This window comes from Vulpes lagopus, chromosome 8 (assembly GCF_018345385.1).
Source record: "Vulpes lagopus strain Blue_001 chromosome 8, ASM1834538v1, whole genome shotgun sequence".
NCBI lineage: Eukaryota > Metazoa > Chordata > Mammalia > Carnivora > Canidae > Vulpes > Vulpes lagopus.
Genome location: NC_054831.1, coordinates 79,296,441 through 79,308,849, shown reverse-complemented (window position 1 = coordinate 79,308,849; position 12,409 = coordinate 79,296,441). Strand labels below are relative to the sequence as shown.

At 44.0% G+C, this 12,409-nt stretch overlaps 1 protein-coding gene across 6 annotated transcripts in view; it reads right to left on the bottom strand.

Moving 5' to 3' along the window:
* IL15RA (interleukin 15 receptor subunit alpha) overlaps positions 1 to 12,409 on the bottom strand; it is a 63,730-nt gene that overhangs the window by 26,473 nt on the left and 24,848 nt on the right. For 5 of the 6 annotated variants that reach the window (XR_005989368.1, XM_041765754.1, XM_041765753.1 and 2 more), the window contains exons 2-3: positions 5,447 to 5,641; positions 603 to 695 (exon numbers count right to left, since the gene is read on the bottom strand). Coding sequence is in view for 5 of the 6 variants with exons in the window: in XM_041765754.1 (XP_041621688.1) it covers positions 603 to 695; positions 5,447 to 5,641 (288 nt within the window). In the remaining variant the exon portion in view is untranslated. The remainder of the gene's footprint in view (positions 1 to 602; positions 696 to 5,446; positions 5,642 to 12,409) is intronic. The other variant, XM_041765755.1, reaches the window with a different exon arrangement.

The window sequence follows — 12,409 nt, the reverse complement described above, 5'->3', positions numbered from 1 at the left end:
CTTGGCCTCTGAAGTAGGAATGTAATGTTTTCTACTGGCACCCATGAGGTTTTGGCGGGCTAATGTGCAAGGCATGCAAAACGGTGGATCCTCTCCAATTTTGATTTGGAAGTGCGTCTATAACTAAGTCTGATCTGGCATATTAAGATTAGATTTTGGGGGCACCTGAGTGGCTCACCCAGTTACGCATCTGCCTTCGGCTCAGGTCATGATCCCAGAGTCCTGAGATCGAGCCCCGTATTGGGCTCCCTGCTTAGCACAGAGTCTGCTTCTCCCTCTCTCCCTCTGCCTCCCCACCATTCATGCTTGCTGTATCTTTCTCAAATAAAGCAATAAAGCAATAAATAAAATCTTTTTTTAAATAAATCTTTTTAAAAAGTAGATTTTGAATCATTATTAGTTATGTGCCAATGAAACCTAGATATCAAGCAACTTTGACTTAAAAGAGAAAATTAAGCTAATCTAAAATTTAATTTTAACTTTAATAAGAAGTGTGTTTGGTCGTTTAAATTGGTCCGAGAATTTCTGAATTCTGAGGGATACATAGAGACCAGAGTCATAGCAGGGAATGGAAGTCCTTAAAAAGTTTCCAGCATCCCTACCTTTTCCAGAAAGGGAGGTGCTCTCTGGCTCTGGGGTCACCCCTGCCGGCACGTCTGTGGAGGATGGTCTTAGGTGAGTCAGGGAGGGGTCTCCTAGAGAGAGGATAACCACATGGCATTTATGAGCCTGAGGGTGGAAGCTGGAGTGCTTCACGACTACATATAAATAAAAAATAAATATATAAATTTAAAATGGAGAGATCTGGCTTCCTGGGCCAAGTCAGAAGCACCAGAAAGAAACAACCAACAATGTTTCCCAATCTTCAATTCCCATGCAAATACAAACAGACTGCAAACTATTTTTCTTGCCTTTCAGAAAGACTGGACATGTATCAAATGTCTTTTTATTTTTGGTTAGAATGATACCAGTGAGATCAACTCAGTTTTATAATACCGTCTTTTACATGGGAAAGTAAATGACTACTCAGTAGATTCAGTTGTTTTGTAAGAAAGAAAAATAAAGCACATTCCTAAGCACAGGAGGTTAGGAAAAGTAATGGAGGGAGTTGTTAGGTGTAGAAGGTGAGGAATCCCTGGGCTACATGAAACCTAAAAATCCTCCAGTCTTTAGGTTCTAAAAGTCTACGATTCCAGGTCTATTCCCCGTTTTTCTCCCCCCCCCCCCACCTCCCCACTAACCAGTTCAGAGCCTGCAACTCACCTCCATCTTGGATCCATTCACCCAAAGGAATTGGCACTTTGAAGAAATAGTCACTTTGCCTGTGCTGGAAAGCCCTTATGTTTGCCCCTGGATGAACCCTCTGTGTCTTTGCCACAGTGTTATTGCTCATACCTGTCTTCACCCAGGTAGTTCATCACTTCAATGGCATTTGATACCATGTGCCACTATGTTGCCCAGCTGAGCGATTCCTTTGCAACAAATAGAAAGCTTCCTCTTTGCCCTACCTCTGACGTCTGCATGACGTCATGCAGCGGGGAGGGGACAGGTGCACAGATCCAATGAGTAATTCTGGCTCTTCAAGGAATCTTAGAGCAGAGTGGGTTTGCTCTAGAACCACCCCCTTTTGTCCACTCCCCCGGAGAGGAATTGAGAATTTTCACGTATACAAGAAAGTATCTAGCTCACAGTTGGACATGTACCAAATATGCAGTAAACCATGAGTTAACAGTTATTTTTCTAGAGTAAGGGGCTTAGTATTCCTGGAAATAGCACTTTGGACTTCCACTCCAAGATTGCTGGCTTCTGACATAGTTATCCAGTTGTGGATGGTTAAAGAGAAAAAAAAAAATAGATTCTGACAACCATCCCTCATGTGGGCTCAGGAGTGCTGGCTGGACACCGGACATGAGGGACCAGGCTAAGGGAGTCTCTGCTCCTTGGGTAGCCCCCATTCTCCTGGGTGGGTAGCAACAGAGAACAGTAATAATTTCCCTACAGGCTGTCTTCCAGGGAGAGATTGGGGAAGCTTTCTGGGCAGCAAGGCTGCTGTGAGCACACACCCTTTGTAGTTGAAATCTTTGTAGTTGAAATCTTGCTACAAAGCGTAAAGCATTGATATTAATAGTACAGGCATACCTCAGAGATACTAGGAGTTCAGTTGCAGACCCCTACAATAAAGTAAATGTGGCAATAAAGCAAGTCAAGTGAATATTTTTGTTTGTTTCTCAGTGCATAGAAAAGTTCCATTTGCACTGTACTGTAGTCCATTAAATGGGCAATAGCATTATGTCTAAAAAAAATCAGTATGCATACCTTAATATAAAAATACTGGGATCCCTGGGTGGCGCAGCGGTTTGGCGCCTGCCTTTGGCCCAGGGCGCGATCCTGGAGACCCCGGATCGAATTCCACGTTGGGCTCCCGGTGCATGGAGCCTGCTTCTCCCTCTGCCTGTGTCTCTGCCTCTCTCTCTCTCTCTGTCTCTCTCTGTGACTATCATAAATAAATAAAAATTAAAAAAAATACTGCTAAAAATTGCTAATCGGTAGGACATAATCTTTGCTGGTGGTGGGGGTGGGGGTCTTGCCTCCATGTTGATGGCTGCTGACTGATCAGGGTGGTGGCTGTTGAAGGTGGGGTGGCTGTAGCAGTCCCATAAAATAAGACACTGGTGAAGTTTGCCATGGCGACGGACTCTTCCTTTCATGAACGACTTCTCTGTAGCAGGTGGTGCTGTTTGATAGCAGCATTCTACCCACGGAACAACTTCTTACAGAATTGGGGTCAGTCCTCTCAAACCCTGCCACCGCTTTATCGACTGAGTTTATGTAATATCCTATATCCTTTCTTGTCTTCACCAGAAGTAGATTCCATCTCAAGAAACCGTTTTCTTTGCTCACCCATAAAAAGCAACTCCTCATCTGTTCGAGTTTGATCATGAGATTGTATCAATTCCGTACTATCTTTAGGCACTACTTTTAATCTGGTTTCCACCTCATCTCTTTCTGCCTTATCTCTTTCCACCTCATCTGCAGTGACTTCCTCCACTGAAGTCTTGAGCCCCTCAAAGTCATCCATGAGGGATGGAATAAACTTCTCCAAAACTCTGTGAATGTGTATATTTGGGCCTCTTCCCATATTATGAATGTTCTTTTTTCTTTTTTTAAAGATTGTATTTATTTATTTGAGAGAGAGACAGAGATACCGACAGAGAGAGCATGAGCTGGGAAGAGAGGGAGAAGCAGGGTTCCTGCTGAGTGGGGAGCCCAACTCAGGGCTCCATCCCAGGACCCTAGGATCCTGACCTGATCCGAAGGCAGCCCCTTAACCGACTGAACTACCTGGGTTCCCCAATCATGAATGTTCTTAATGGCATCTAGGATGATGAATCCTCTCCAGAAGGGTTTTAATTTACTTTGCTCAGATCCATCAGAGGAATCACTATCTATGGCAGCTATAGCCATATGGAATGTATTTCTTAAATAATAAGGCTTGAAAGTTGAAATGACTCCTTGATCCGGGGACCGCAGAATGGATATATTTTTTAGCAGGCATGAAAATAATATTAATTTCACTGTTCATCTTGACCAGAGTTCTTGGCTGACCAGGTGCTTTGTCAATGAGCAATCATATTTTGAAAGGACATTTCCTGAGCAGTAGGTCTCAACAGTGGGCTTAAAATATTCAGCCAACCATGCTGTAAGCAGATGTGCTGTCATCCAGGCTTTGTTGTTCCATTTATAGAGCACAGGCACAGTAGATTTAGCATAAATCTTAAGGTTCCTGGGAGTTTTGGAATGGTCAGTGAGCATTGGCTTCAACCTAAAGTTCCAGCTGCCTTAGCTCCTAAAAGTCAGCCTGTCTTCAAAGCTTTGAAGCTTTGAAGCTACGCACTGACTTCCCCTCTCTGGCTATGAAAGTCCTAGATGGCCTCCTCTTCCCCTTTAAGGCTGTTTGTCTATGTTGAGAACCTGTTGTTTAGTGTGGCCACGTTCATTAACCACCTTAGCTAGATCTTCTGGACGCCTGGCTGCTTCCCTTTGCACTCTCCTATTATGGAGACGGCGTCTTTCCTTGAAGCTCAGGAAGCAACCTCTGCTGGCTTCAAGCATTTCTTCTGCAGCATCCTCACCTCTCTCAGCCTTCAGGGAATTGAAGAGAATCAGGGTGAGGCTTTGGCTCAGGGGTGAGTCTTTGGCTTATGGGAATGTTATGGCTGGTTTGCTCTTCTATTCAGACCCTTAAAACTTTCTCCTTATCAGCAATAAGTCTCTTTTGCTTACTTACCACTTGTGTGTTCTCTGGAGTAGCTCCTTTAGTTTCCTTCAAGGATGTTTCTTTTACATTCACAACTTGGCACACAAGAGCCTATTTTTTTTGGTCTATCTTGACTTGATGTGCTTTTTTTCACTAACCTAATCATTCCTAGTTTTGATTTAAAAAGAAAGACATGTTTCTTCCTTTCACATGAACATTTAGAAGCCATCATAGGGCAATTAATTAGCCTAATTCCAGTATTGTTCTGTCTCAAATGATAGGGAAGTCTGAGGAGAGAGAGAGAGGTGGGAATGGCCAGTCCATGGAGGAGTCAGGATACATATACAACATCAATTGATTAAGTTAACCATCTTATTTATGTGGGTGTGGTTTGCGGTGCTCCAAAAGAATGACAATAGTAACATCAAAGATCACTGATCGCAGGTTACCATAACAGATATGAGAAAGTTTGAAATTCTATGAGAATTACTAAAATGTGGGATCCCTGGGTGGCGCAGCGGTTTGGCGCCTGCCTTTGGCCCAGGGCGCAATCCTGGAGACCCGGGATCGAATCCCATGTCGGCTCCCGGTACATGGAGCCTGCTTCTCCCTCTGCCTGTGTCTCTGCCTCTCTCTCTCTCTCTCTCTCTCTGTGACTATCATAAATAAATAAAAATTTAAAAAAAGAGAATTACTAAAATGTGACACAGAGATACAAAGTGAGCAAATATTGCTGGAAAAATGGTGTCAATAGACCTTTTTGAGGCAGGATTGTCACAAACCTTCAATTTGTAAAAAACACAGTTTTTTACAGTGCACAGTAAAGTGCACTAAAGCAAAACGCAACAAGATGAGGTATGGCTGGAGTCAATATTGACCAGGTTTCACTTAACACTTTTGACCCACAATGTTGATGTTGGGTTCATTTTCTAGATGAGGAACAAAGACTTCCAAGATGGTAGTCCTGAGCCCTCACTCAAAGAACCCTGTATTATGTGACCCTAAAGCCTATGTATTTCCAACTCTCAGGAGTGTTGTTTAGAGGCCCATTGGTTTATTTAGCCTCAGACGTCAACACAAATGCCTTGTCCCCCAGAGATGGGCTCACTCAGCTTCCCACACTACAGTTCCACTCTCTGAACAGCTTTGGTATGGGGCATGGAGAGACTTGCAAGGATGACTACTTACTGATGCACTTGAGACTGGGGATTGTCCAGTGGGCAGTGTTGGTGGTCTTGTTGAGCACACACTCAGTCAGGCTGGATGTCCCGGCTTTCCGCTTGAAGCCAGAGTTACAAGTGTACCGTTCCTTGGAGCTCACGCTGTAACTCTTGACCTGGATATCTGCGTGTTCGACAGATGTGGGAGGAGGGCATGTGATGCCTGCAAGGGTGTAGATAAGAGAGGAGAAGTGAACACATTTCAGGTTGTTCAGAGGTGTTCTCCAGGGCAACTTGGGCAGCACTCAGCACCTCTCTAGCCAGCGTCTGGCTTTCCTAGGGGCCCTTTAGGATACACCCTACATTCTAAACATGTAGAACATTCAGTAAGGGCTCTTATCATTTAGAAGTCTTCCAGGGAGCCTTGTCTTTAGTGCTTGCCTTCCAGCATGGCTAGGGCTTGGGGGAGTCACCCATGGAAGCCCCATTCCCTCCCCTTCACTTGGGTGATCCCTGGGCCACCCAGGGATCCCTCCCGGTGCATGGAGCCTGCTTCTCCCTCTGCCTGTGTCTCTGCCTCTCTGTGAGTGTCTCACTGTATCTCTTTGGCCCCATCTAGCTGGGCCTCTGCACTCTCTTGCCTGAAAGCAGCAATAGCCTTTGGATTGGTCTCCCTGCCTGTTCTCCCTGAAAGCCTTAAGTCCATTTCTGTAATATAGCCAGTCATCTTCAGAAATGCATGTTGGATGACTTCACTCTTTCCTGGTTGCCTGCTGCTCTTAGAATAAAAGCTAAAATCCTCAGGAGGTCTTCAAGGGTCTGCTGGACCCGCCTCCCACCCCACCTCCCTAGCTACTGAAGAGTATATATACACATTCACAGAGTTTTGGAGAAGTTTATTCCATCCCTCATGGATGACTTTGAGGGGCTCAAGACTTCAGTGGAGGAAGTCACTGCAGATGAGGTAGAAAGAGATAAGGCAGAAAGAGATGAGGTGGAAACCAGATTAAAAGTGGTGCCTAAAGATAGTACGGAATTGATACAATCTCATGATCAAACTCGAACAGATGAGGAGTTGCTTTTTATGGATGAGCAAAGAAAACGGTGACCTTGGCTGCACTGACCTTCTGTCCCCCCATGCCACTGTTCTCCCCAGCTCATCTCCTGCCATCCTTCCTAACTTGAACATGACTTTCTCAGGAAAGCTGCCCCCATTGCCCCTCCCCATCCAATCAGCCAGGTCCCATAGTTCTGTGTTCTTTCCCTGTACAGCCAGCCACATTCATGGTTGTAGTGAAGACAACGAGATGACGTAAGAGCTGTATGTCTCATCATTTGCACTTTGAGCAGCAGAGTGGGAGCCACATCTGTCTTGCCCAGCACCATATTCTCTGAGCCTAGTACAACATCTGGCAAGAGACAGTGTTCAAGAAATAGTTGTTCAGAGAATGATGCTTATTATGCACCTGCCCTTTACCCCAGCAATTTCACTTCTAAGACTTTACCTTACACAGATATACTAATATACTTATGAAGTGAGCAGGTACAAAGTTATTGATCGTAATAGCCAGTATCTACAAATGACCTTGTATGTGGTCAGCAGGAGACTAATTTTAGTAAATTACAATACAGCTACCCCAAAAAGAAGTACTACTCAGCTGTTTACAACAGATGGACTGAAGTGGAAAGGTCTCCAAGACACACTGTTGGTTAGGAAGGAGAGGAACAGAACTCTGCATTACGTGCCACCATCAGTGCAAAAGGAAGAAATGGTACCTATACACAACTTTTTGTCTGGACATAAAACCTCTGAAAGTATTTGAGGGACTATTAACCCTGGAGACGAAGCAGCTGAGAAACGCACAGGGAGAGACAGAGATTTTTTCCTGAATGCCTTTTTATACTTTATTTGTTTGTTTGTTTGTTTGCCTTTTCATACTTTTTGAATTTTTAGTGCCACAAATGTTTTACGTGCTAAAAATGCTTTTGAAAGTTTTTGCAATGTCCTGTGTCTTTAGCTGCTCTGTACATGGATGTTTATTATTCCCTTTTCCTTTTCATCTATTAATATATGCCAGGGTGAAAATTAAAATTAACAAGCAGTGCCACTCAGATATTCTGACCAATCAGGACAGCTGCTGGCAGTAATTGGGACAGGGGTGGGGTAGGAGTGGGGGCGGTAACCACTGGCCACACTGATGACAGGCCTAGCAGAATATTAGTTGTGCCCTATACTCATTCACTGTTTTAAGTATATGAAATATCTCATAATAGAAAGGTAGGTAGGGGAGGGGAGATTTTAAAGTACCCCGCTGCAGGAACTCAGAAATCTTGGTTGAGCCTAGGGCAAGAGAGGGATAAATGATGCCAAGTGTGGGTATTTGCTGCTTTTGCTGTGATATGTCACCTGCTAAATGAATATGAGAAATGCAGGAGATTCTAGAATGAGGAATTTTTGGCCTTTCTCTGAGTGAGTTAAGGAGGTTTGGGGAAAAATTGAAAGGAAGAAGATTTGCAGAGTCATCTGGGACGATTCTGGACACGCTTTTGGGAGACATCCCCCACCCCCACCCCGGTCACTGCCAGCAGACTTGCGGATGTGACAAAGTGCATGCCGAGTGATACCATTTATCATAAGAATGTTATGAAAAGAAGGTAAGAGCCAGAGCTAGAACGATTTGAGTTTTCTCTAATCTGTACAATTGTGTCAAAAATGACCCCACTCCTTCTAATTAGACGTTGAAATATTTCAGCAAGATTTAAACTCCAAGGTTTTCTTCGGTATGAAACTTACTGGCTAAAGCCAAGGTCCTAGGACCTGCTCAATCATGTACATTCATTTCATTTTTGTGGCATTTCTACAGATAGGTGCTCAGTAGATCCTCAGGATAAGCCCTACAACCAGTCTGATGGCTTGTGGGCATGACACCTAGGGAAGTTCTCTGTCCTCATGTCTGGGTTTTGGAATGTACCAGGAACAGACAGCTCTAGTCTGAAAGTCTGACAAGTTAGCTAGCTGAATCTGAAAGGACGGTAAACAGCCCAATTCCCAAGTGGATGAGGTGAGCTCAGTCACCTACCCAGATTAGACTTTGGTGCTAGGTCCGAGGGGGACAGATTCTGGAAGATGCAACTGTCTTCTGCAGCTCTGCCTATTATAGTGAGGATTCTGGCTTCTGGAACATGAATCCCCATCCATCCTGGAAAAAATGTAATGTCTCTGATCTTAACCTGGATGTTCTAAGAAGGCTTGATTTCCTTCTGCATCCTTCAAATAAGCCCCTCTTGTTTGATTTACCCAAATAGTATCTGTGTCTGCTTTCCAGCAATCTGAGCCTTCTTTTGGTTGGGCAGGATCTGGATTCAGCTTTGACTAGCCATGGGCCCCCAAATGGCACTTTCTCCTTCCTTCCTACCTACTTCCTGTAGGTTGGCTTGTTTCTGCCTAGAAACCCTAGCTTTTGGGACTAGGGCCCTGACCTCTCTGCCCAGATCTTGCTCATCTTTTCCTCCAGAGAGCAATCCCTGGATTGCTACACTACCTAGTTGCTAGCTTAGGTTTGGATGTCCAAGAACAACTGCCAGAATCACCAGGACACTTATCGCCTGGATCCCTTATGCCACTTCCCACTGGCCAGGAGGGCCTCTATAGGTATTAGAATCGGAGGATTCCACCTCCAAATTCAGAATGTGGTCAGAACAACCTTCTCTAAGTGCCTGGCACCCTGCAGATAGACCAGCCCGTTGGTGGGTCAGCTGTCAGATTCTCCCCCACTAATTCACAAAGGCCTCCCATGTGGGCTCTCCTGGCTGGGGTTCCAGCATGTCTCATGCCTGAGCCCACCTGGGCTATGACAGCCCCATGGGTCAGGAAAGCCCAGGCCTTACTTTGGTCTTCCTAGTCTCAAGAAAGGAAATGGATTTGACTTTCGTTCTTAATCTAACCACTGACTTTCTTTTAAAATCCCATCAACATCTAATCTTAGCTTTTTGTATAATATAATATACATCTGTGCTGTTTATCACCGATATCAGACTATCAGCATGATGATCTCAATGTTCTCTCTTCCTTCACGTGGCTGCTAGAGCGGATGCAAACATTCCCCTTTCCTTTTGAATAAGGTCATAAGATAATCTTCACTTTAACTTACTAGTCCTCTATTATTTCCTTACTATTTCTATAAATAAAGTTAATAGAAGAGAGAAGAAATCTATCTGCTTAGATTGACTTCCTTTACCATCTCCTCTCTCTCTCTCTCTCTTCCTCCCCATCTTGTCTTTGGGATGTATCCTGTTTGCCCGTATCCCTGCCAAGATATTTTTATTCACCAGGTAGCTCTCAAGTTCCATTTTAATTTCAAATAATGTTCTGGATCTACTGATCTTCCCTCTCTCAACTTTTTTCAGTCTGTGTTGTTTTCTGTATTTTTCCAAGATTCGGGATTTTTGTCCGCAAAAACCATTCTACATCTTCTAAGTGTTGATATATTCTCCTCCATTTAGAATGGTGGTTTTCAACTTTCAGCATTTCTGACACACTTTGAAATAAAACATTTGTGACCTGTCCCTCAAGATGACTTTAAAAAGCCAAGGCAGTGGTGACCATATCAGCAAGAGTTATAAAGACTCACAGCTACAGTAGGAGGGCATCATGCTAACATGTGACTCATCCAGTTGTCCTTTGGAGCTGGTGGCTGTGTGTGTGGGACAGTTTATTGAGTATATGAGAACTCAGAGTTCTTACAGAGTTCAATAAATATGTAATCTTCTTTGTGGTAGCTTGACTTACTCCCCTTGCCTTAGATTCATAGCAGATAGTGCCCCTCTCAGCTCAACACCCCTATTGTCAAACATTGTTGTCCTTGTCATATTCACTTTAGCAGCAGTGAATGTGACACATCAAGTAGGGAAGAGGTCACAGGAAGCAAGTTATATGCACGGTTGAGAACCACTGTTTTAGAAGGAAAAGCAAGCTGGGACAGACACTGAGTAAACAGTGACGGGCTTATGGTCCCTATAGATTCTCTTCTGAAGCCCATCTCTGCTGTTAAATCTGAGGGCCAAGATCTAGAATCACTGTCAATGCTTCTTTTCTCCTTGATAGTCTATAGGAACCAGTTGTCATCAATGAGAAAGACAGATGTAGTCCAGGTTTCTCACCATTGGAGGAAGAAGTTGTAACTATGGAACAAGGGAAAGGATGACTGGAATGTACCCATGATGTTAGAAGAGAATTGGAGTCGGAGATGTCGTATGTAACCATTGTGTGTGTTCACCTGTGTGTGTACATATGTCTGTACATGGCAGTGTGTATGTGCAGGTGTGTTTGTGTGTGCATGCTTTAGCACTGTCCTTTTATGATGCCTAGAAGCACTGACATATTAACAGTGAGTATACTTGGTGCCCAGATCTTGGTCTCCACTAGAAGAAACAATCGCTACTTGGAGAAAAGGCTTATACTTGATCTCAATAAAAGATCAACATGCTGTTTTACTTATCTTAAAAATATTTTATTTATTGAGAGAGAGAGAGAGAGAGCACACATGGGGAGGGGCACAAAGAGATGGAGAGAGAGAATTTAAGCAGGCCTCATGTCGAGTATGGAGCCCAACATGGTGCTCAATCTCATGGCCCTGAGGTCATGACCTGATCTGAAATCAAAAGTCAGAAGATTAACCAACTAAGCCACCCAGGCACCCCACATTTTGATCTTTTAAAAGATCAAAAGATAAGCCTGGAATATTGTTGTACCAGAAAGTAAGGAAATACTCAAGGAAAGATGGCAACAATGTCAAAAATATATTGTTCAAATGCTGAACTGGCTCTCACTAGCCACATCCAGGACCTTTTGAGTATTAAAGGAACAAAATAAAACAAAACTCCCTAAGTCTGTACTAATATAAGTAAGTAAGTAAATAAATAAATAAATAAGTAACAGGGGAAAAGAGAGAGCCCTCCTTACAGTATAAAACTAACTAATTTAGAAAGAATAATGGAGTAATAAACGAACTAGGGGTGGTGGAAAGGGAGGAGGGCGGGGGGTGGGGGTGACTGGGTGGTGGGCACTGAGGGGGGCACCTGATGGGGTGAGCATTGGGTGTTATTCTGTATGTTGGCAAATTGAACACCAATAAAAAATAAATTTATTATTAAAAAAAAAAGAAGAATGGAGTAAGAGAAGAAACAATGGATGCTAGGATGAGCCGATTGCAGTTTGATCAGGGACAGGATATTCATATAGGTGGCAGACTGCACTGGGTCAGTTCAGCTAAGCTGGACACACATTCCCTGAATCCCCTTTCCTGATGGTGCCCAGTTAACCTGTGACACAGTCACCAATCTTGTGCTGCCTGACACAATTCACTGAGAAGGAGATAACATCACACCTGTGGTATATCTCCCCCAGATCCATAATCTGAATCTGATCATGAGGAAACACTAGATGAACCTAAAATGAGGGACATTCTGAAAAATAGCCTGTATTTGAGGTCAAGAAAGATAAGGGGAGCACCTGCGTGGCTCAGTTGGTTGTGTCCAACTCTTTTTTTTTTTAAGATTTTATTTATTTATGGGGGGGGGTAGAGAGAGATTGAGCAAGTGGGGAGAGGAGCAGAGGGGGAGGGACAAGCAGCCTCCTCCTGAACACAGAGCCTGATGCGGGGCTTGATCTCAGGACGCTGAGGTCATGACCTGAGGTGCTCACCTCTCACCGAGGTGAGACACCTAGGTGCCCCAAGTGTCTGATTCTTGGTTTTGTCTTGAGTCATAATCTCAGGGTTGTGGGATTGAGCCCCAAATGGGGCTCCACGCTGGGTATGGAATCTGCTTGGAATCTCTCTCTCTTTCTGCCCTTCCCCTCCCCCACTGTGGGCATGCCAGCTCATGTGTGCCCTCTCTCTCAAAGAAAGAAAGAAGAAAGAAAAAAGGGAAAGAAGGAAAGAAGGAAGAGAGAGAGAGAAAGAAAGAACAGAAAAAAGAAAGAAAGAAAGAA